At 36.2% G+C, this 24,986-nt stretch overlaps 3 protein-coding genes across 4 annotated transcripts in view; 1 reads left to right on the top strand and 2 right to left on the bottom strand.

Annotated features, from left to right (window-relative positions):
• LOC123318072 (TBC1 domain family member 16) overlaps positions 1-24,986 on the top strand; it is a 443,130-nt gene that overhangs the window by 41,300 nt on the left and 376,844 nt on the right. The window lies entirely within an intron of this gene.
• LOC123317620 lies at positions 1,944-5,225 on the bottom strand. Its single transcript, XM_044904225.1, has one exon. It carries the CDS (start codon positions 5,223-5,225, stop codon positions 1,944-1,946), a length of 3,282 nt encoding a protein of 1,093 aa, XP_044760160.1.
• Positions 5,655-7,385, bottom strand: LOC123317619. Its single transcript, XM_044904224.1, has 2 exons — positions 5,783-7,385; positions 5,655-5,719 (listed from the first exon to the last, which is right to left on the bottom strand). Exon 1 carries the CDS (start codon positions 7,383-7,385, stop codon positions 5,916-5,918), a length of 1,470 nt encoding a protein of 489 aa, XP_044760159.1. The 3' UTR covers positions 5,655-5,719; positions 5,783-5,915.

The raw sequence follows: 24,986 nt of genomic DNA, 5'->3' as shown, positions 1-24,986 counted from the left end.
CCTTAGGAGATAGATATTCTGACATATTGACTCAAATAATTGAGCCGCTAGTACAGAACCATAATGACTTATGGTATCAACAAGATGGCGCGCCTCCACAGAATTCACTCAATGTGTCAAATATCCTCTACAGGCTATTTGAAGATCGATGGTTGGCGAACAATGGTCCACATCTTTGGCCACCACGTTCTCCCGATTTAACTCCTTTAGACTATTATGTTTGGGGTAGGATAAAAAATATTGTCTACTCAACTCCCCTGACTGATAAAGAGGACTGCATAGAACGATTCAGAAATGCGTTCAGGTTTGTTTAGATTTTTAGATTCGTAGTTTTGAAACTCAATTTGGTTTTTAAACACTTTTGCAGATCTCTTCCTCCCGATGAAATAAGAAGAGCACGAAGCATTCCTGAGACGTATAAATAAATGTCTAGAAATTAACGGTCAAAACTTTGAGCATCTTCTCTAGTTATAACTGCGAGAGTTTGCCATGGTTCTCCTAATAGTAACTTGAAGTCGGTTTCAAGAAGGGGTGAAAAATCTACAGCATGGTTCAAATAACAGTTCCAGAAAATTTCATCTTTTTGGCGTGAAGGGAAAAGAAATAGCTGAAAATTCAAGACGAAAAACAGTTTTTCGTAAATAACTCAGAAAATATCCATTTTAGGGCAAGGGTGTGATGCATACACTCACATTATTTTTCAACGTAGATTCAATATCTGCCATAAAAAAAATGGGGTTCTAATTTGAAAAAATTGATTTTTCACGATTTTGTCATCCCTAACCTTGAAAGCGATTTTTTCACCCCCTGTATCATGAATCGCGATTTCGATTTTTTAAAGTGGATACATCAATCTTACATCTTGAAAAATCCCAAAAATGAAAATTTTCCATCCAAAATCCTCGAAGTTATTCTTGTTTCAGCGGAGCTCTATTTTCGATTTTTTTTTCGAATTTTCCCGCTCAGAGAGCTGAAAAATGTTACATCAAAATAACTTGAAATTTTCTAAGGAATCTATTTCTGCAATAAAAAAATGGTGTTCTAATTTGAAAAACGGAAGTTGACGTCATTTCCGGAAAAACCGGAGGTGCTCATGCCTTGAAAATATTTTAGATTTCATCAGCATCGTGAAATACTTATAAGTGCTGAATTTCATGAAAATACGTTCAGTAGTTTCCCGTTTAAATATGGGTGAGGTTCCTCGTGAAAGACCCTGTATAGAGGTGTTTTGAAAGATGAAAGTTGTAATAACTGGAGCCAATACGATCACGTCCTCGAGTTCGAATAATCCTACTGTACCAGATTCTAAAACATATGTGGCAACTACGCTGGACGCAACAACATGCTAATGGTGAAAGATTGAATAAAATTCGGACGCAGCATTGTGCTACATATGAAAACAAAATATACGCCGGACGCACTAATGGTAGCACCATGGAAGGACGCAATAATGTGCGTATATCAACTTCTTTATTAATAAAGATATTTGAGATCTGAAACGACCAAACTACGTAATTTTTTGCGTAGATTAATATACTTCGATCAGATTCCACCTAGGTAGCGTATTTCTGGGAGACGCAATAAGGTTGCTTTTTGAAAGGACGCAATAAAGTATGCCAGATGTAAATATATATATATATATATATATATATATATATATATATATATATATATATATATATATATATATATATATATATATATATATATATATATATATATATATATATATATATATATATATATATATATATATATATATATATATATATATATATATATATATATATATATATATATATATATATATATATATATATATATATATATATATATATATATATATATATATATATATATATATATATTTTTTTTAAACCACCGTTCATTTTACGGGTGAAATGCTCTACACTTCGGGCGCTTTGCCAAGATGTGTATAGCCGCTACGGACCTTGGAGAAACCTCCTTACTATTCTTGTCGTGCTCAGTATTATTTGCTTTTGTGAGCTGGATATCACATTCCGGTCCAGACAGAGCCTTTTGGTGTTCTCGGGTAGATGTTTCTCCACCAGGCCGTTAACTGAGATTATCATCGGGAGCACATTTACTGATTTCAGCTTATACATCTCACGTAGTTGGAAAGCCAGATCGGCGTACTTCGTTATTTTTTCCGTGTACGCCCTTGCCAGGTTGTCATCTGCTGGGACAGTGAAGTCCAGCAGTAAGCAAGTTTTCCGTTCCCAATCAAAGATGGCAATGTCTGGCCTATTGTGTGCTGCCCCTCTGTCCGTCACGAGAGTTGCGTCCCAATAAATTTTATGGCACTGATTTTCCAAAATGGTTTTCGGCATGTATAAATGTTGCTCTACCTCATCCTTGAGCAACCCAAGTTTTAAAGCGATCTGCTGATGGTAAATGCGTCCCATCGCATCATGCCTGCCAAGATATTCCACGGGGGCAAGTATCGGACACGAGGAGGTGATGTGCTGTATGGACTCCGCAGCCTCAGCGCACCTCCTACATCGATCAGATGGGACCTCCTGCTTGGCAATATGCTTCATATACGTCCTTGTGGGCACCACCTGGTCCTGTATCGCCAAGAGTCTTCCTTCCGTTTCCGGGAAAAGGTAGCCTGCACGAAGGTAAGTAAGAGATTCTACCTTTTCTACTTCTCTGCTTTTCAGGTGAGATGGATATCGGCCGTGCAAAGCCTTGGCGCTCCACTCCGCGATAAGATCTTCCGCAGAGGGTTGAGGGACCTGATATTCTGAGTCGGAGAGCTTCAGTGGAGACAATCTCTGGTCCGCTTCTCGGATCGCCCTAAACATTGGTGAGTTTCTTTTCAGGAAGTGCTGCCTGAGGTCACTGATATTTTTCCCATGGACTGCCTCTAAGCTTAACAACCCTCTTCCCCCTTGATGTCGTGGGAGGTAAAGCCTGATAGTGGAGGAGTGGGGATGGTGCACTCCATATTTAGTCAGGATTGATCGTACATCCCTGTCCAGTGCGCGGAGCTCGGTCGTCGACCAATTGAGTACGCCGAATGAATAAGCCATGATTGGGATCGCCCATATATTGATGGCCATGAACAGAGCCTTGGAATTCAGCTTGGCTCTAAGTAGCAGAACAATCCTTGCCAGAAGCTTCTCCTTAAAAGACTCTTTCATCTCTGGAGTTTTTATTTCCAATGCCTGCTTGATCCCCAGGTATTTGTATGGGACTTCTTTATCCAGTGCGGGTATTGTGATGTTATTCATCAAGGATACTCCCTCCGTAGTATCCTCGATTTTTCCCCTCCGGACGTCGAGCACGGCACATTTTTCAACCCCCATCTCCATCCCAACTGACTCGCTGAAAGCTGAAACTATCTCTAACATTCTTCTCAGTTGTTCGGAGTTCGCTCCATAGAGTTTCAAGTCGTCCATATATAAGCGGTGAGAGATGGTGACTTGCCTGTTCTTATTTATGACATATCCATAGTTGGTGTTGTTGAGGATTATGCTGAGAGGATTGAGAGCTAAACAGAACCAAATTGGGCTCAATGTGTCTCCCTGAAATATACCCCTGTTTATCTTTATTTGTTCTGTCTCCACCAGTACATCTCCCGATCGCACGAAAAGGGAGGTCCTCCAGTTCTTCATCAGGTGCCCCAGCAATTCGATCACCTTTCCGGCTATCCCATGCATCTCCAGAACTTTCAACAGCCACGTGTGCGGGACAGAGTCAAAAGCCTTTTTGTAGTCTACCCAGGCAACGGAAATATTTCTGAGCTTTTTTCGCGCTTGTTTGGTGACAATATGATCTATGACTAAAAGCTCTTTACACCCCTTTGTCTTCTCTCGGCAGCCACCTTGTTCTTCGGTCATTAAGTTGTGCTCTCTGATGTGTCTACTGATATATTTCGTGAGCACTCCAGTAAGGATCTTATAAACCGATGAAAGACAAGTTATTGGGCGATAGTTCTTGGGATCTTTTTTATCGCCATCTTTTGGGATCAGGTAAGTGACCCCCTGCGTGAGAAAGCCTGGTAATAGGGTAGGGTTGTTAATGGCATTTTGTAGGAGCAGTGCTAGTTTTTCGTGCACGTTGTTGAAATACTTCCACCAATAGTTGTGGAGTTTGTCAGGCCCCGGGGATGCCCAGTTGTTGGAGCCCCTGAGTATTTCAGGTATATCCGACTGCCGCAGGTTTATTTCGTCCATAGGTTGTATGGGTATTTCCTGCTGTGCTTCCTCTATCCAATACGCGTTGTCATCATGGGTGCTTTCCCTAGACCACACCTCAGTCCAGAAACTGTGCGCTTTATCGGGTTCTAGATGACCAATTTCCCCTTCATCTCCTGCTTCCAGAGTACGAAAAAACTGTTTCTGGTCCTTATAAAATAGGTTGTTGTTCTTGTAGCGTTTAGTCCTCTCATTATATCGTCTAATACGGTTCCCTAATGCCTTGATTTTTTGTTTCAGGTGATCGGAAACGACTGTTATCCTTTCTTTGAAGTGCGGGTCCTTGCATTTAATACGGGATTCCGAGGCTATCTTCTTAACGGCTTTGATAACCTTAACATTTGGAGTTTCAGAATGGAGGTAAGTATGCACTACACCAATCTTCTTTCTAATAGCTGTGATCTTTTGCTCCAGGCGCAGCTTCCAAGGAGGTACTGTGGGTGATCTTGGAGTATTTTGCTGGTGGTCAGTCCGTTGCCCAAGTGCTTCAGAGACCGTTACGGCGCCCGCGTAGACTATGTCCACCAGCTCCTCAAGCGTCTCAACGTTCGCTAGGTGCTCCGGTAGGATTGAGTTCACCTTCATCACCATATCGCGAGTCGCCCTAGAGAACCTCAGTCGCGGAATCCTTGGTCTTCTCTCCGCAGCCCCTCCCGAAAACCTCATCAGGTTACCAGTGAAGGATCTTTGCAGTGTGTCTTCCTCCGGCGTCTTTAGGAAAAGACCGCTCCTTCTAATGCCGATGGATGACTTCCTTCTAGACTCCTCCGGCGGGCCTGTGACCTCCCGAGTCGTAATGGTCGGATAGCAGGCTGTCTTAATGCACTCCAGCTCAGCTCGGGATAGTTTTTGGTTTTCAAGTATCCATCGAACCCTATTGGAGAGCAGTTGAGCATATGCCGGGCGGTATGGGCAGATTTCGTTCCATATCTCCAATAATAGGTTCCTGTAAGTGGTGTTACGGGTCTCAACAAGGTCCAATGCAATAAAATGAGCACGCATAACCATGCAATTCTCTTCCTTTGACCAGCGCGTTCGCCTATCCCGCTGTGGCCTCGCCGTAGCGGGGTGGACCGTTTGCCCACCCAAACTATCGGGGCTTTCTCCATGTGGAGATGCAGGATTTGGCCTTGCGGTGCCATCTCGGAGGGGTGCGCCGCTTGCTCCACACGTACCTCCAACAGGCCGAACATCTGGACGGTTCCGAAAGGAGCCGGCCTGAGACTCCTCACCGCCCTGCGTTCTACTTCTCGTTACAGGAGCTGATACAATTCCCTACCAAGGGTGCTAGCCTTGGATAGGTGAGGCGACTCGGGTACGCGGGGACGTCACACCCCGATAGTCTCACGACCACCCTGCGTATAGGCGTATATATATATATATATATATAAAATATATAATATAAGGGATATCGATCAGTGATTAACGAGATATATTTACTCTTTATTCATGTAAAGCCTAGCTTTCGAAGCTTTTTTGCTTCTTCCTCAGGGCAACTGTAAAATACAACAAAACACATCAGCAACAGTAAAACAAAAAACAGAGCACAAACAACTTACTGAATGCGAGGTTGATCTCTAAGTCTAAGAAATGTACAAAAGTAGACACAAATATCAAACAGGGTAACATTAAATGATTATCAATTAAGAAACGCAATATTGTAATACGCAATAAACAATGTTAGGTTAAATGTCATTCATCAACTGGACCATCGAAAAATGGTCTGTTAGAAAGTTCTAGAAGATATGCATATATTGGACTTAGTCCCTGCGTGTCCGTTTTCTTGTTAATTTTGCTTTTTTGAGTTTGTATGTGGATCATTTCTAGTATACATCTTTTTTTATAATTTATATTTGCATCTAAAATTTTTACGTTATTAAAATCAACACTATGTGAGTACTTATTAGCATGAACAGACAATGCACATCTCAGGTTATTTGTTCTTATATCACTTTTATGTAAGTTCATGCGATTTCTAAGCCACTGAGAGGTTTGACCTACGTAGGTTTCATGACAGTCAGCACATTCCAGTTCGTACACTACATTAGATTTTATTTCTTTTGGTATAGGGTCCTTTAGTTTTGAATATAAATTTGCCACTTTCTTTTTACACTGTGCCACTATTTTCACTTTTTCATTATAATCTTTAAAACAGTTTTTAATTTTGTAGGTAAGGTAAGGGATATTCGGGATGCTTCTATATTTAACAACTTCTGTTCCTCCTACCATATCAGGTTGTGTTGGACTTTCAGCCAAGGGCAACGTTGAAGCAGAATACAGAAGTTTTTTCAACATTGTTTTAGGATAGGCATTCTCAACCAAAAGATCAAACAGTCTTTTTATGCTTCCATCTCTGAATGTTGGATCACAGATTTTATAAATCCTGTTTTTTTGTTCTTTAATGAAATTTAATTTTATGCTTATTGGATGGTCAGATAAAAAATGTATAAACTTTCCTGCAGAAGTCGTCTTTCTATACCAATCTAATTTTATTTTATTTTCCACTCGGCATACCCTGGTATCTAAGAACGGAACAGAGTTATAACAATCTTCTGTCTCAATCGTGAACTTCAACTTAGGGTCGAAACTGTTGAAAACTTGCAATATCTCCTCAGTTCCCGTTGATGGTAGGGATATTATTAGGTCGTCCACATATTTTTTTATAAATGCAAGTGTGAATGTTAATCTAGGTATACAGGAGTTGAGTACATAGTCCATCACATATAATGACAAGATCGGGCTAAGTCTGGATCCCATAATGCACCCAAACATCTGCAAATAGAAACTGCCATCGAACATGAAGTAACCTGATTCCAGGAGGAAGGTGATTATCTCCTTGAAGTATTCTTTTGATATGTTGCAGCATGCCTCAATCTTGTCCCAATGGAATTCTATTGCTTTCAGTACCAACTCTTTTGATATGTTGCCAAATAGGTTGACTACGTCAAGTGATATCACCACATAATCTGGGGGTAATTCAAAATTGTTAATTTTGTAGGAAAAGTCGAACGAATCTTTTACATAATATGCATTATCCTGGTCATAGGCTTCTGTTAGGATTTGTGCAATATAATTTGAAAGTTTACATGTGGGACCCTGTACATCAGACACGATTGGTCGCATTGGGACATTTTCTTTATGTACTTTGGGATTTCCGTACATTCTAGGGCTCACTGAATTATATGACTTCATTGATTTTGCAGCTTCTTTACTTAGTATATTTTGGTCTACAAGTGTGGATATGATTTTGTTGGTTTTATTCTGGATAGTAGTTGTTGGGTCTCTAGAAATCTTTTTGAAATCGTCAGTGTCAACAATTGAGTACATTTTCTGAAGATAATCCGCCCTATCCATAAGAACAGTCACCGAACCTTTGTCACTGTCGAGAACTACAAGGTGGTCATTAGTTCTCAAAAAGTTTTTAGTTGTTTTATATAGTCTTCCTATGTTGTCTGTCGCACATCTTGAACATTATATATATATATATATATATATATATATATATATATATAGTTCTTTCCAGAACTATATTCTGATTTTCAAAGTAAATTCCAATAATTTCTCCCCAATATCCGAGTAAAAACAGCTACTTCGACAAAAATTTCATTTCAAGCTCTAATAACTTTTCGAAAAGCCGTTTTATGGAAAAATTATATGAGACAGTTTTTGTAGAGCACCTAACTCCCTACATAAAAATATATCGCTCAATGAAATCCGTCCATTGGTTTGCGAACTGGAATTTTTTAACTAGAAATGCATTTTTTTTTCCTGCTTAGTAGGGAAAATAGAAATCCTCGATGAGCGACCTCTAAATAATAAGATTTTTGACTTATATTTTCACAGACGTCATCTTTTAGTGCCCTGAAGGTAATAAGGGGTGTGTTTCTCGAAAAAAAAGAAAGTCGATTTTTTTGAATCAGTCTAATATATATATATATATATATATATATATATATATATATATATATATATATATATATAGATTTGTTCGACCGCATATACAGACCCAAAACGGTATACTCGACCGACTTTTCAGTCCAAAAGTGACGTTGTCAGACCCGGCTCCGGGTCTGGTAACGTTCGACCATAGAATCGTTATAAGGGGGGTTAGGGGATGCTAGGGGTGAATTTTCAGGTGGGTCTGAAAAGTCGGTTATACTCGTTATTATATACAGAAAACTTCAGAGTTTGGCCAGTGCGAGGGCGCTTCGAGCGACATGAACTTGATGTATATAATCCGCATAGTTGACCGACGCATCTAGTCCGAAAATTTGGCAACGCTGCATCTGAAGAGCTTGAGAATTTATTTTGTCATCTTTTCGATTTATACACCGCAAATGTACTATAAGAAAACTTATACGATCCCGGTATGATGAACAGTCGTCATGAGAAATATTCAATGACAATATTTTGAATTGAATTGAAGTGGTGTTATTGGATTCTTTTCGTATACGAACTATAATAGCAAACGTATGGAAACTTATACAAGCCCGATTAAGTGATGTGAGTCGACCTAATTTCAGGAGCACTGGCACGTTTAGGATCCTATGCACAAAAATTGTATTTTCACCACACCCTACTTGACCCTCTGTCGTGTTTACGAATTTACGAATTTCCTGAACACCATTGTAGTTATATTTGGTTGACTCTTTTCCAGAAATTTTTCAAGAGATCAATATACAAAAGCAATGGAGATTTTTCACTCCTACCACAGTGATAAAAAGGTTTTTTCAGTATGAAGTCAACCTTGACAGTCGATAATTAAATTTTCAACAGTATTCAATTGCAAAGCGCAGTATACAAGAATTTCCTCTCCACATGCAGTATGTAGAATGTTTAGAACTTGGAGATAATATTCAACCTTGAATTTTTCAAATTGTATGGCCAATCACAAACATTCTTTGTATATGAGAATCTGCAGTGATGATGATGACGCTCAGTTCACTGAAGATCATGCGTTTAATACTCCAGAGATCGAATAGTATCATCGTGTGAAACCATAAGAAATACTACCGGGATATTCGAAAGAATACGAAGGTCTACGAGACAGAGAGTTGATGCATATATTTTAGCGAGAGGTAGTCATTTTGAACATTTATTATAGTTTTGCGTTATTGTATCTGGAATAAAATGAAAAGTACTGTTGTCAATTATGCTCATTAATCGAAAGAAATTTCAATTTGTTAAATTACAATATAAGGGATATAATTTTCTTCAGGAAATTAGTAATTTAACCTTCAGAAAGATTCATAGAACATCTTTATCTCCCGTCATAGACATACAGTATCTCAGAATATTCATTCTATGGAACACTTTTACGACGAAATAGAATGAACAGTGATCAGAACTGATTGCAAGTTTATATTTCTTCCGAGAAAGTATCGAATGTATCGAAACTTAGTAATTGATAACTTCTCGGTTTAAGGAACTGGATGAAAACACTTTGATTCCTAGAGCGACGTTTCGGCGTTATATTTCGCCTTCCTCAGACTACAATGATAAAATCGAAACTTTGCAGGCGATTTTTTCTCCCGAATCGAATGGGAATCCATAAGAGAATTTTGTTTTTTGAATCTATCCCACGAAAACAATTTTTGAAGGAAAGTCATAAAGGGTTGTTATGTTCAACCCTCAATAATGAAATTATGAGATCTAAAAAATTGTGTGAGTAATAATGTTTACTTAGTGCTTCATATTATGTATAGTTTTATGAGTCTGTTCTTTAGAACCCGTAAAAAAATCAACTACTATAAACTCGTCATCGCCTTCGAAAGGCTGTATCTTGGATGGGAGGTCCATTTCGAAAAAAATTCATAGGAATTACCCCTGCTTATTTTCATCGAGGAATCATCTCCCTTAGTCCTTTGCATTTGTATAATATTAACTTTCCACAAAATATTTCTCCTGGCATGCCACAGGGCATAAAAATCGGAGAAACACATTTTCAAAGTAAGGAATGGCCTGGACAATACCTATCCAATTAAATGAATTGGTCCAGGAGGCCCAACTAGGAACCATGACCTTATAGATTACCAGAACTGAACCTTCTATACAATTCTTTGTGGGTAAAATTGAAGGAGGTTTATGAGGAGGATATCCAGACGACGAGAAACCAATTGAATGCATTCAATTGAATGATGAATTTTTGTGATATATTAAGAAACAGTGGCAAAATGGATCGAAAGGCTTTATCTCATAGGAGAATACAACGTGACAGATGTGTACAAACAAACGGTTCTCATTTCGCAAAACTTTCAAAATAATATTGACGGAATTTGAACATCAGTTATCAATTTTTTCATTTTTGTTTGTGTTATTTCATTTCAGTGTTTCGCATTAATGAATGATTGTACCTATCGAGGAAAGCTTTTACGATTATTCTGGTCGTTTTGAAGCTTGTTATGGAATATTTCACATCTCATACCTATTCATTGACGCGATATTTATAGGAATTAATTAGATTTTCCTTTTTTTTTATTTCAATGTGGAAAATACATTAGAGGAGGAATTCTGGGCTTGGCATGGACTTCTTGGAAAGTGAAACAATTATTTTCAATTCGACATACAGGATGATATAATAAAACTGAACACATTGAATTAGGTGTGATGAGTCTAGCTCTGGAATATTAAAACAATTCATATTTCGCTCTCTAGATCTCAATTTTTTTCAACAGTGTTCTAATAAATTTTGTTGATTTTTGTCTCATTTTTATGATAGTTGGAGTATTTGCACGAATTTCAGGAACCCCCTTGTAGATTTCAGAAGGAAGCTAAAAATTAATTTTTCATATTTTATTACAATCATTTTATGTATACAGCCTCTCAAGGTTATGTTATTAATGGATCAAAATTTGCGAAGAATCTGTTAAAAAAGGATTTGCTTCAAGAGAATATTGAGACAATACTTCTTTCTCAATAAACTCACATATGTATAAATTTCTACCGTAACACCTACTTTTTCGCGTCATTTTATACATCGAAATTGTCGGCTCCAGTCCCGTCAAACTGGCAACAGCACCGGGATCGTGAACGTTGGCCATATTTACCGCTGGAGTATATGTGGGATTGTAAAGTTGGTGCAATGTCTCGGGTTTGGAAAATATTATCAATTATGCTACTTTTTAAAATGAAGGAATTCTTTTCCCCTCTAAGTGTGCCTAAGGCGTTATAATTCTCATTAACGTTATTTCATCATATATACTCGAAGAAAACATTCGGATCATGTGGGTCTCAGGTCGCCTTAGAAACGTATCGGGGCTGGAAACGTCTATCGGACAAATATATATATATATATATATATATATATATATATATATATATATATATATATATTTGTCCAATAGACGTTTCCAGCCCCGATACGTTTCTAAGGCGACCTGAGACCCACATGATCCGAATGTTTTCTTCGAGTATATATGATGAAATAACGTTAATGAGAATTATAACTCTTTAGGCACACTTAGAGGGGAAAAGAATTCCTTCATTTGAAAAAGTAGCATAATCGATAATATTTTCCAAACCCGAGACATTGCACCAACTTTACAATCCCACATATACTCCAGCGGTAAATATGGCCAACGTTCACGATCCCGGCGCTGTTGCCAGTTTGACGGGACTGGAGCCGACAATTTCGATGTATAAAATGACGCGAAAAAGTAGGTGTTACGGTAGAAATTCATATATGTGTGAGTTTGTTGAGAAAGAAGTATTTTCTCAATATTCTCATTAAGCAAATTCTTTTTTAACAGATTCTTCTCGAATTTTGATCCATTAATAACATAACCTTGAGAGGCCTGTATACATAAAATGATTCTATTAAATATGAAAAATTAATTTTTAGCTTCCTTCTGAAATCTACAAGGTGGTTCCTGAAATTCGTGCAAGTACTCCAACTATCATAAAAATGAGACAAAAATCAACAAAATTTATTAGAACACTGTTGAAAAAAATTGAGATCTAGAGAGCGAAATATGAATTGTTTTAATATTCCAGAGCTAGACTCATCACACCTAATTCAATGTGTTCAGTTTTTTCATATCATCCTGTATGTCGAATTGAAAATAATTGTTTCACATTCCAAGAAGTCCATGCCAAGCCCAGAATTCCTCCTCTAATGTATTTTCCAAATTGAAATGAAAAAAAGAAGCAGAATCTAATTAATTCCTATAAATATCGCGTGAATGAATAGGTATGAGATGTGAAATATTCCATAACAAGCTTTAAAACGACCAGAATAATCGTAAAAGCTTTCCTCGATAGGTACAATCATTCATCAATGATTACTGACCTTCAAACTCCGTCAATATTATTTTGAAAGTTTTGCGAAATGAGAACCGTTTGTTTGTACACATCTGTCACGTTGAATTCTCCTATGAGATAAAGCCTTTCGATCCATTTTGCCATTGTTTCTTAATAGATCACAAAAATTCATCATTCAATTGAATGCATTCAATTGGTTTCTCGTCGTCTGGATATCCTCCTCATAAACCTCCTTCAATTTTACCCACAAAGAATTGTATAGAAGGTTCAGATCTGGTAATCTATAAGGTCATGGTTCCCAGTTGGGCCTCCTGGACCAATTCATTTAATTGGATAGGTATTGTCCAGGCCATTCCTTACTTTGAAAATGTGTTCCTCCGATTTTTATGCCCTGTGGCATGCCAGGAGAAATATTTTGTGGAAAGTTAATATTATACAAATGCAAAGAACTAAGGGAGATGATTCCTCGATGAAAATAGGCAGGTGTAGTTCCTATGAATTTTTTTCGAAATGGACCTCCCATCCAAGATACAGCCTTTGGAAGGCGATGACAAGTTTATAGTAGTTGATTTTTTTACGGGTTCTAAAAAACACTGAGTCATAAAACTAAACATAATATGAAGCACTAAGTATATATTATTACTCACACAATTTTTTAGATCGCATAATTTCATTATTAAGGGTTGAACATAACAACCCTTTATGATTTTCCTTCAAAAATTGTTTTCGTGGGATAGATATTCAAAAAACAAAATTCTCTTATGGATTCCTATTCGATTCGTTCGGGAGAAAAAATCGCCTGCAAAGTTTCGATACATTCGATACTTTCTCCGAAGAAATATAAACTTGCCATCAGTTCTGATTACTGTTCATTCCATTTCGTCGTAAAAGTGTTCCATAGAATGAATATTCTGAGATATTGTATGTCTATGACGGGAGATAAAGATGTTCTATGAATTTTTGTGAAGGTTAAATTACTAAAGAAAATTATATCCCTTATATTTTAATTTAACAAATTGAAATTTCTTTCGATTAATGAGCATAATTGACAACAGTACTTTTCATTTTATTTCAGATACAATAACGCAAAATGACTACCTCTCGCTAAAATATATGCATCAACTCTCTTTCTCGTAGACCTTCGTATTCTTTCGAATATCCCGGTAGTATTTCTTATGGTTTCACACGATGATCTTATTCGATCTCTGGAGTATTAAACGCATGATCTTCAGTGAACTGAGCATCATCATCATCATCACTGCAGTTTCTCATATACAAAGAAGGTTTGTGATTGGCCTTACAATTTGAAAAATTCAAGGTTGAATATTATCTCCAAGTTCTAAACGTTCTACATAATGCATGTGGAGAGGAAACTCTTGTATACTGCGCTTTGCAATTGAATACTGCTGAAAAATTAATTTTCGACTGTCAAGGTTGAAATCTAATTGATTATTGGTTTATACAGCGTGTCCACTTTTAAAAGGGCCAAACTTCATGATGAGATAATACAAGTGATTTGGAACGAAAAATGTCATATAACACATAATCGAAATATTATCGGTTATTCTTTAATATAAAATTTTTTGATTTCACGATATTCCCAGTTTTTCTAATAGTATCAATCACACTACAGTTATCTCGTAGCCTAATTAAATTTGACCACATATCTGGAAACAGCAATAAATCTGCTACATGATGAGAATTCGTGTGTACGAAAAAATTTCTTATTGCGGGCTTGTTAAGGGGATGGGATGAATATCACGATTCTGAAGTGAACAAAATTAAGCCTATTTTTCTAATGGTTTTATCGATGAAAAATTATTGATTATGGATATGTTTTCTTTTCAACAAAAATTACCCCATTTAGATTGCTTCCAGATCACATATAAGCTTTTATTCTTGCTGCTAGTCTTCTTCCATTATATTTATTTATTACATAATTGTTTTCAGTAGAGGACAAGCCTATAAACTCGAAGGTTATAGATTACATACATGCATACATAAACTGTGTGGATAAACGAAAATGAAAGCGAAAAATACAAAACTGAAATATCATATACAAAAAAGAAAAAAAATCAGATATAACACCACAGTTCCCCACAGAGAGGACTTCTACCTGTCATAACTGTTTTTGAAACCGTTTACCGAGGTCGATCGCACTACGCATTCAGGGAGACGGTTCCAGTTGTGAAATATACGGTTAAGGAGAAAGTGTTAACATATGAATATAATGGCTAACAAGATAACAACGCAAAACTCGACACATTCCAAACCTTAATTTGATTGAATGATTGAATATTGAAATTATTCACATGGAAATCATGAATTTATCTGCAAAATCAAATAACCTAAATGAATAACATAAATTTTAATGATATATTATAGATTTTATGAAAACTTGTAAAGAAAACAAATTACTACTAGTACTTATACTCGTAATAATTGCTCGAAATGTCCACCGCCTTGTTCAATACATTTTATACATCGTTTTTGTAGTGAATCTGCAACCCTGCGAAGTTTCTTACGCATTTCAGTATAACAAAATGTTATTCTTTCGATCAGGACCTCTCGAGTCTGAAAGCTAATTTAATAAACTTTTTCTTTCAAGGTGCTCCAGACATAAAAATCCAAAGGCGTAATTGGTTTCTCGTCGTCTGGATATCCTCCTCATAAACCTCCTTCAATTTTACCCACAAAGAATTGTATAGAAGGTTCAGATCTGGTAATCTATAAGGTCATGGTTCCCAGTTGGGCCTCCTGGACCAATTCATTTAATTGGATAGGTATTGTCCAGGCCATTCCTTACTTTGAAAATGTGTTCCTCCGATTTTTATGCCCTGTGGCATGCCAGGAGAAATATTTTGTGGAAAGTTAATATTATACAAATGCAAAGAACTAAGGGAGATGATTCCTCGATGAAAATAGGCAGGTGTAGTTCCTATGAATTTTTTTCGAAATGGACCTCCCATCCAAGATACAGCCTTTGGAAGGCGATGACAAGTTTATAGTAGTTGATTTTTTTACGGGTTCTAAAAAACACTGAGTCATAAAACTAAACATAATATGAAGCACTAAGTATATATTATTACTCACACAATTTTTTTAGATCGCATAATTTCATTATTAAGGGTTGAACATAACAACCCTTTATGATTTTCCTTCAAAAATTGTTTTCGTGGGATAGATATTCAAAAAACAAAATTCTCTTATGGATTCCTATTCGATTCGTTCGGGAGAAAAAATCGCCTGCAAAGTTTCGATACATTCGATACTTTCTCCGAAGAAATATAAACTTGCCATCAGTTCTGATTACTGTTCATTCCATTTCGTCGTAAAAGTGTTCCATAGAATGAATATTCTGAGATATTGTATGTCTATGACGGGAGATAAAGATGTTCTATGAATTTTTGTGAAGGTTAAATTACTAAAGAAAATTATATCCCTTATATTTTAATTTAACAAATTGAAATTTCTTTCGATTAATGAGCATAATTGACAACAGTACTTTTCATTTTATTTCAGATACAATAACGCAAAATGACTACCTCTCGCTAAAATATATGCATCAACTCTCTTTCTCGTAGACCTTCGTATTCTTTCGAATATCCCGGTAGTATTTCTTATGGTTTCACACGATGATCTTATTCGATCTCTGGAGTATTAAACGCATGATCTTCAGTGAACTGAGCATCATCATCATCATCACTGCAGTTTCTCATATACAAAGAAGGTTTGTGATTGGCCTTACAATTTGAAAAATTCAAGGTTGAATATTATCTCCAAGTTCTAAACGTTCTACATAATGCATGTGGAGAGGAAACTCTTGTATACTGCGCTTTGCAATTGAATACTGCTGAAAAATTAATTTTCGACTGTCAAGGTTGAAATCTAATTGATTATTGGTTTATACAGCGTGTCCACTTTTAAAAGGGCCAAACTTCATGATGAGATAATACAAGTGATTTGGAACGAAAAATGTCATATAACACATAATCGAAATATTATCGGTTATTCTTTAATATAAAATTTTTTGATTTCACGATATTCCCAGTTTTTCTAATAGTATCAATCACACTACAGTTATCTCGTAGCCTAATTAAATTTGACCACATATCTGGAAACAGCAATAAATCTGCTACATGATGAGAATTCGTGTGTACGAAAAAATTTCTTATTGCGGGCTTGTTAAGGGGATGGGATGAATATCACGATTCTGAAGTGAACAAAATTAAGCCTATTTTTCTAATGGTTTTATCGATGAAAAATTATTGATTATGGATATGTTTTCTTTTCAACAAAAATTACCCCATTTAGATTGCTTCCAGATCACATATAAGCTTTTATTCTTGCTGCTAGTCTTCTTCCATTATATTTATTTATTACATAATTGTTTTCAGTAGAGGACAAGCCTATAAACTCGAAGGTTATAGATTACATACATGCATACATAAACTGTGTGGATAAACGAAAATGAAAGCGAAAAATACAAAACTGAAATATCATATACAAAAAAGAAAAAAAATCAGATATAACACCACAGTTCCCCACAGAGAGGACTTCTACCTGTCATAACTGTTTTTGAAACCGTTTACCGAGGTCGATCGCACTACGCATTCAGGGAGACGGTTCCAGTTGTGAAATATACGGTTAAGGAGAAAGTGTTAACATATGAATATAATGGCTAACAAGATAACAACGCAAAACTCGACACATTCCAAACCTTAATTTGATTGAATGATTGAATATTGAAATTATTCACATGGAAATCATGAATTTATCTGCAAAATCAAATAACCTAAATGAATAACATAAATTTTAATGATATATTATAGATTTTATGAAAACTTGTAAAGAAAACAAATTACTACTAGTACTTATACTCGTAATAATTGCTCGAAATGTCCACCGCCTTGTTCAATACATTTTATACATCGTTTTTGTAGTGAATCTGCAACCCTGCGAAGTTTCTTACGCATTTCAGTATAACAAAATGTTATTCTTTCGATCAGGACCTCTCGAGTCTGAAAGCTAATTTAATAAACTTTTTCTTTCAAGGTGCTCCAGACATAAAAATCCAAAGGCGTAAGGTCGGAGCCTCTTTGTGGCCATCTTACGTTGACCCTCAACTCATGTTGAAAATGAGAAACCATGGTCGCATGGGAGTTTTCTCTTTTCCATACATGGGTTGAGGGTCAACGTGTGGTTGGCAGTCATCAGAGGTGGACTTTTCGGACGAGTAATATTTCCCGATCCGATTGATCCAAAGCATCTTGACAGACATATTGGAGAAAATGTCTGGTTTCAAATGAATGGCTGCCCAGCTCATAATAGCCGGAATGTACGGGACTAAATAAATCAATATTTTGGGGTGCAATGGATTGGAAGGTACAGTCCGGTAAGATGGCCAGCAAGAAGCCCCGACCTTACGCTTTTGAATTTTTATGTCTGGAACACCTTGAAAAAAAAAGTTATCACGATATTTTGAATAGAATCTGAGTGGTGTTATTGAATTCTTTTCGTATGCAAACTATATTATCACACGTCCGCAAAACTATAAACGTCCGATGAAGTCAGGATCTTCGCCAAAAAAAAATTAATTTTAACTGTACCCTACTCTACTCTCTGCCGTCAATAGTCAAACGTTCCTCGCAGATTCCTTTTAAATCGTCTCAGTCGTCACTGAAGGTATTTAATTTTAGTTTATCGCAACAGTTGCGAAATAATTTACTAGTTACGAGAAGTAAAAATTTCAAGACATAGATGAGTTCCAGAAAATGTCAATTTAAATGTCAAAATTTGAAAAATCACTATGGTCTTTTCCAGAATTATTGACATCCCAAAAGGTTTTTAAAGTCCAGAGGCTCATAACTACATTTCTGGTTTTGGAACCTGAAGATGGGATGCGATTAGTCATCCCGAAACCGGTAGTTCTTATAGAATAAATTGGTGAGAGACAGTTTTTAGGTGTTTTTATTTATTTCGGTATATTATATCATCTGTTCATTTCAGCTCAAGCTAATTCAAATATCTATATTAAACTTATATTAGGTATCACATCACTTTGTAAATTAACTTGTACCCATAGGCGAAAACCAATCGTGTAACTGAAAGTCCTCAGAATTGATAATGATTTTTATGTGTATTTTTATAAATGATTAAATTGAAAGTTTAACTGAGGAATACCCTTCCACCTCCTGAACTGAAAATTTCCAATTGTTAGTTCGGGATACTCAAGTAATTTCCAATATTTCATCTCTATGATTCAAACAAAAATGAAGAATACTTGTACCAGAGATAGAGGTTTCAAGAATAGTTTTTCAAGAATATAAGGACTTCATACTGAAAAAACCTTTTTATCACTGTGGTAGGAGTGAAAAATCTCCATTGCTTTTGTACAATGATCTTCTGAAAAAGAGCTCCTGTCAAGTCAACCAAATATAACTACAATGATGTTCAGGAAATTCGTAAATTCGTAAACACGACAGAGGGTCAAGTAGGGTGTGGTGAAAATACAATTTTTGTGCATAGGATCCTAAACGTGCCAGTGCTCCTGAAATTAGCTCGACTCACTTCACTTAATCGGGCTTGTATAAGTTTCCATACGTGTGCTATTATAGTTCGTATATGAAAAGAATCCAATAACACCACTTCAATTCAATTCAAAATATTGTCATTGAATATTTCTCATGACGACTGTTCATCATACCGGGATCGTATAAGTTTTCTTATTGTACATTTGAGGTGTATAAATCGAAAAGATGACAAAATAAATTCTCAAGCTCTTCAACTGCAGCGTTGCCAAATTTTCGGACTAGATGCGTCGGTCAACTATGCGGATTATATACATCAAGTTCATGTCGCTCGAAGCGCCCTCGCACTGGCCAAACTCTGAAGTTTTCTGTATATAATAACGAGTATAACCGACTTTTCAGACCCACCTGAAAATTCACCCCTAGCATCCCCTAACCCCCCTTATAACGATTCTATGGTCGAACGTTACCAGACCCGGAGCCGGGTCTGACAACGTCACTTTTGGACTGAAAAGTCGGTCGAGTATACCGTTTTGGGTCTGTATATGCGGTCGAACAAATCTATATATATATATATATATATATATATATATATATATATATATATATATATATATATATATATATATATATATATAGTTATAAAGTGTTAATACCACCTCCAAACTAGTAACTCGTTTAACGCTCTCACCTCATATATATCGATGTCACCTCCGAAATCGGAGGTGACAACGTTTTGCCTTGTTTTTTAGCTTGTTAGATTCAGGAGGCTTCAGGGACCAACATATCAAAAAATCGTTTTGAGGTCACAACGCACCCCGTTTATGTACTGAACAATCTTTTAGTTCGAGTGTATATCACTGGCGCTAGTGTGCTGAGCTGTATATCGAAGAATTGCTCTGGAAGACTCTTTGCTCGTTAGTACCTCCGAAAATGGCAACGTTGTATTTTCAAAGCAGATGTAGACAGGCGGAATATAAGTATACGGATGAATTAACTGTAGAGAGGCGCAGCGCGCTATCTCCTCCATAATTGCAATCCAGGCGGCATATCTCAACGATTTTTTATCGCATTTATCTGTAGGGGAAAGAATCACGTGAAAGAAAACCAATCTTGGCTCTCTCGAATGGAATTATGACTGTTTATATTTCATCGTGTGTATCTATGCATCCGTTGAACTTCTTTCATCTCAAGCTAAATATTCAGATGTAAATGGTGATGAATATTCAAGGACAATGAGCCATTCCGAAAATTTTCATTTCAGAATCAAGAGAAAAAATGCTACAAATTTTACAATATCACAGAAATGAACAACGTCGGCTAAACCGAATGTTTGACATTGTTGTGTTATTTCAAATGGAACGCTCTATATATTTTTCTTAAATCGGATTGCTCAATGATTTTGAGGAATCCTTTGCTCAGAAACACCTGTTTTATTATCGATTATGTTTAATTATTGGATTTTCCCGAAAATTTGAATAGCTTGTACCATCTCTCTGGTTTAAAATACTGGAACTAACAATCTGCACTCAACTAGTAGAATAGCTTGTAAAAGAAAAGATCCTTTTACCCACACAACATGGTTATGTAAGAGGTAGATCAACTCAGACAGCAGTGTTTGAGTTCATTTCAAGAATCCTCAATGCCTTGGAAGATTCTAATATAACAGTGGGTCTAATCTGGATCTATCAAAGGCATTCGATACTCTGTCCCACGACCTTATTCTCCATAAACTTTCTGCATATGGCATAAACAAGCTAGACTGGTTTCAATAATATTTAGCAAACCGCAGGCAGAGAGTGGTGATCTCTCAGAACGGAAAAACAACAGTTTCGGAAGAAGAACTCACAGAGTTCCGCAGGGTAGCATATTGGGCCCTATCATTTTCATCATTTTTCTAAATGACCTAAGTACCATATTCGATGAAACCATGGTTAGGACAGTGAATTATGCAGATGACACAAACTTCACTGTATTGGCCAAGCACGATTTAGAGTTGAGTTTACCATTTCACACTCAACTCTAACTCTAAATCGTGCTAGCCAGTGGTTTGAAGCAAACGGTTTGTGCATGAATTCTGAAAAAACAAGTGCCATCCTATTCAGGACAGCTCATTCCGGTCCCCAAGTGCCTACCAGCATTTCACTGTCTAACTCCACATTAGAACTGACTAAATCTTGTCGCTTCCTAGGCCTCACTATTGAGGTAACCCTTGATTGGGGAGAGCACATTTCCAACCTTTGCAATCAACTGGGTACCATCTGCTACACTTTGGGAGTCCTCAATAAATTTCTGGACATAACCTCACTAAGAACAATATACCAGGCAGTGTTTAGGTATGGCATCATGTTCTATGGTAGTTCATATAACCTACATAGAGTGCTGAAAATGAAGAAGAGAGCCTTCAGAATGATCTGGAGGATGAGGAGGACGGAATCATGCAGGGGAGTCTTCAGAAGGATGGTCTTTTGACTGCTCCTGCTGTACACATCCAAGAAAGCCTGATATTTACATTCAAGAACTAGCACTACTTCGAAGAGAAAACAGTAAGTAATTACAATACGAGGACAACTGCACTAAAATATCCAAGACACAGATTAAGCCTCACTGAAAAGGGACCTGAATATAGATATATTCGTTATTACAATAAGATAGCTCACAAAGTAAGAGGAGAATGGACTCTACAACAGTTCAAGAAATTCATCTTCAAACTCCTACTTGAAATCGAACCCTACAGTGTGGAAGACTTTATGGAACACAGACTATAAAGCAGAAAATGACCCTGTTTCACTTCAACTGTTCAATGTCATGTGTACACTTTACCTGAAATAAAGCACATTATATATTTATTTATTTATTTAAATTTTTTAGTGATGTATCATAAAGAAAATTACAAATTATATCGAAACAAGTAAGATTTCATGAAGAATTATCCAAAACAGATTTGCATTTTTCGATAGATCATACAGGATGTAAGGGAAAAAATAAACAAAATTGAAGTCTTTTGAAGGCCTCGAGTCAACATATTTTGAAATTGCAACCATATTTTTGTCAAGACATGATGAATCTACAAAATGAAGGTAATAATATAGATACATACTCGGATACATATGATTGATTGGTAATTCCCAAAAGCTATGATGAACAGCGGACACTATGATGGACGCATGATGAAAGGAGAAAGACAAAAGTTAATTTAAGTATTTTCGCATGAAGTTTTATTATTCAAAATAAATGATGATTCTTATAATTAACAAATCAGGTGCAATTAAAATTATTGTTTTGGTCATCGAAAATAACACATATTGATTAAACTTCTACTATCCAAAATGAATAGGTACATAGATAAAATGTATCTATATACAGGATATCTGTAAACAAGGACTAAGGGAGATGATTCCTTAATGAAAATAAGCGGGGCTAGTTCCTATAAATTTTTTTTCCAAATAGACAGCTCTTCCAAGATGCAGCCTTGGAAGGCGATGACGAGTCTACAGTTTTTAATTTTTTTTTACAGGTTCTGAAAAACACTGAGTCATAAAACTATACATATTATGAAGCATTGAGTAGATTGGCACCAGTTTCAACTTCGGCAAGCTCGCAGTTTAGGCGGTAACTTGCTATCGATTTTTTTAATGTGTCTCTCCCTTAAATTCAAAAATTTCTGTGAAAATGTTGAAATTTGAGTTATTATGCTATTGTCATAGAAGTATACGAAACTATCAGGTCGGGGGATCCAAGGTTTCGGGCCGATTCACATGAAAAAAAAAACATAATAAAATGAATTTCGTGAATACCGAGGCTGAAAACCACTATTCTCCGCTATAAAAAATTAGTATTATTCCAATAATATACCGAGTTGATTAATGCTACGTTGCTATTACTATAAGGCCCGGTTGTTCAGTTCAGGATAAGGCCGAGATTTAAGATGATCCTAGATTAACCTGACAGAACTGAACTGAAATGTCAAAATCAATTTAGGATGAACGTTAATCCCGAACTGAACAACTGGGCCTATTCATGTAGAGTTTCGGATTTTGCGAGAATCTACTGCTTTTTCTTCAAAACAACAACTGCGCTGAAGGAAATGTGATTGACTGTTATCTATATCATTTACATCATTATTTGCCGAACTTCAAAGTTCTGAATGAATTAAAATCTAAACTTGAAAATATACAAGATAATTTTCGCAAGAATTTCAATGAAATCTGAAAATTTTCATCATTCTGGAGCATTCTGGACATCAATAATTCTCGAATCATTCATGGAATAAATTCAATTTTATCCAATATAACACGCAAAACGAAATGTTATTCGAACTCGGCATTTTGAGCAATTCGTTCCTAAAAAGCCTGAATCAGGTAGAAAATTTTGAACCCTTCATATCAGCGTTAACACGTGTTTTGCAGTAAACAGATGCCGATTTCGTTTTCAACGGGCCATGTAACTAGGGTCGGCGTTGGGTGAAAGGATGAACGGTTCTTATGCCGCCCACAGACTTCGTTCTTTTCCATCCGTTCGAATCGCCACGATTCGGACCGTCGTTCCAAAAACGCCAAAAACCGATGTGTGTGGTGAAAAACCGTCGTTCCGAATCGTCGGTTTTTCACCACACACATCGGTTTTTGGCTTTTTTGGAACGACAGTTCGAATCGTGGCGATTCGAACGGATGGAAAAGAACGAAGTCTGTGGGCGGCATTACAGCAAGAAGAATTTGAATTTTCATATGACGGTGAGGGCATTTGTTTTAAAATTTTCAGAGTACAAGAAGTATACAGGGTGTTTCACGAGTAAACAGACAAATGAAAACCGTAAATAGAGGGCATTGAGCTGAGTTCAGAATCATACCATATACAAGGTGTTCCAAAACTAGTGAATCAAACGTCACACCACGATAGAGTAAACCAAATATTATCGAATGACACCAACATTACTTCGACGAAAATGTACCGTTTCCAAAATAATCAGAATTTTATTAAAATACATAAAGTTGCCGATTTTCGAACTATTTTTCTCAATAACAGGGCCAGTTTGTGAAAAAGGATATCGATTTTAAATTATATTGAAGTAATATTATTGTTTCATCTCCCCTAATTGAAATTATTTTAAGTAGTTAATCGATAACCATAACCTAAGTAAATGTAAATTAAAACAATTGTTTTTTCTACATGATTTTTAATACTCAGAATAAACAGGGGTGATAATATGGGAGAAAAACGATATCCTTAATAACAAATTGGCCTTGTGACTGAAAAAAAAGTTCGAAAATCGGCAACTTAAGGTTAGGTTTTTTAGAAACGGTACATTTTTCGCTCAACTAATGTTGGTGTCATTCGATAGTATTTGATCTACTCTATCGTGGTGTGACGTTTGATTCAATAGTTTTGGGGCACCCTATATATAGGTTTCTTCGGGGTTTTTTGAAATTTCTCGAATTTCCGTTTGGCTATAACTCCTGAAATTCTGATCAAGTCGACTGAAAATTTATATTTAGCCTTGAGTTGTTAATTTCATTGAAACAGAGCATTAAAATTCGACAAAAATCTGGACCGGGCTCAGTGAGGCTTTACTTAACTTCAAACTCACAAAAAACACCATGTATGTAGTTTTTTAATCATAATTTCAACTTTTTTGTTATCTGCATTATTATTGTCTCAAAATGAATTGATTTTTGGGTTGCCCCACCTGTTGATCATGTTCTAGAAATAATTGTTTTGGTCAGACGCCTCTAAGGAATAGAGCACTTCATGAAAATGTATTTAGAAATTCTTAATTGATTTTTTTTCAAAGAATATTCTGTTGAATGTGTTCAACAATTATACCATATTCGGTCTTCAAAATACTCTTTCACAAGGATAAAATGTTTCAAAATTGATAATATCCAAATATGGATGGAAAAACTACGCTATCTTGAAACTAAAATTTAAAACTTGATATTCAGAATGAATCTATTTTTCTATGGACAACTAGTTG

The sequence above is a fragment of the Coccinella septempunctata genome, chromosome 7, assembly GCF_907165205.1.
Source record: "Coccinella septempunctata chromosome 7, icCocSept1.1, whole genome shotgun sequence".
NCBI lineage: Eukaryota > Metazoa > Arthropoda > Insecta > Coleoptera > Coccinellidae > Coccinella > Coccinella septempunctata.
Note: the sequence above shows the minus strand (reverse complement) of the source record. Positions and strands in the feature narration are given on the sequence as shown.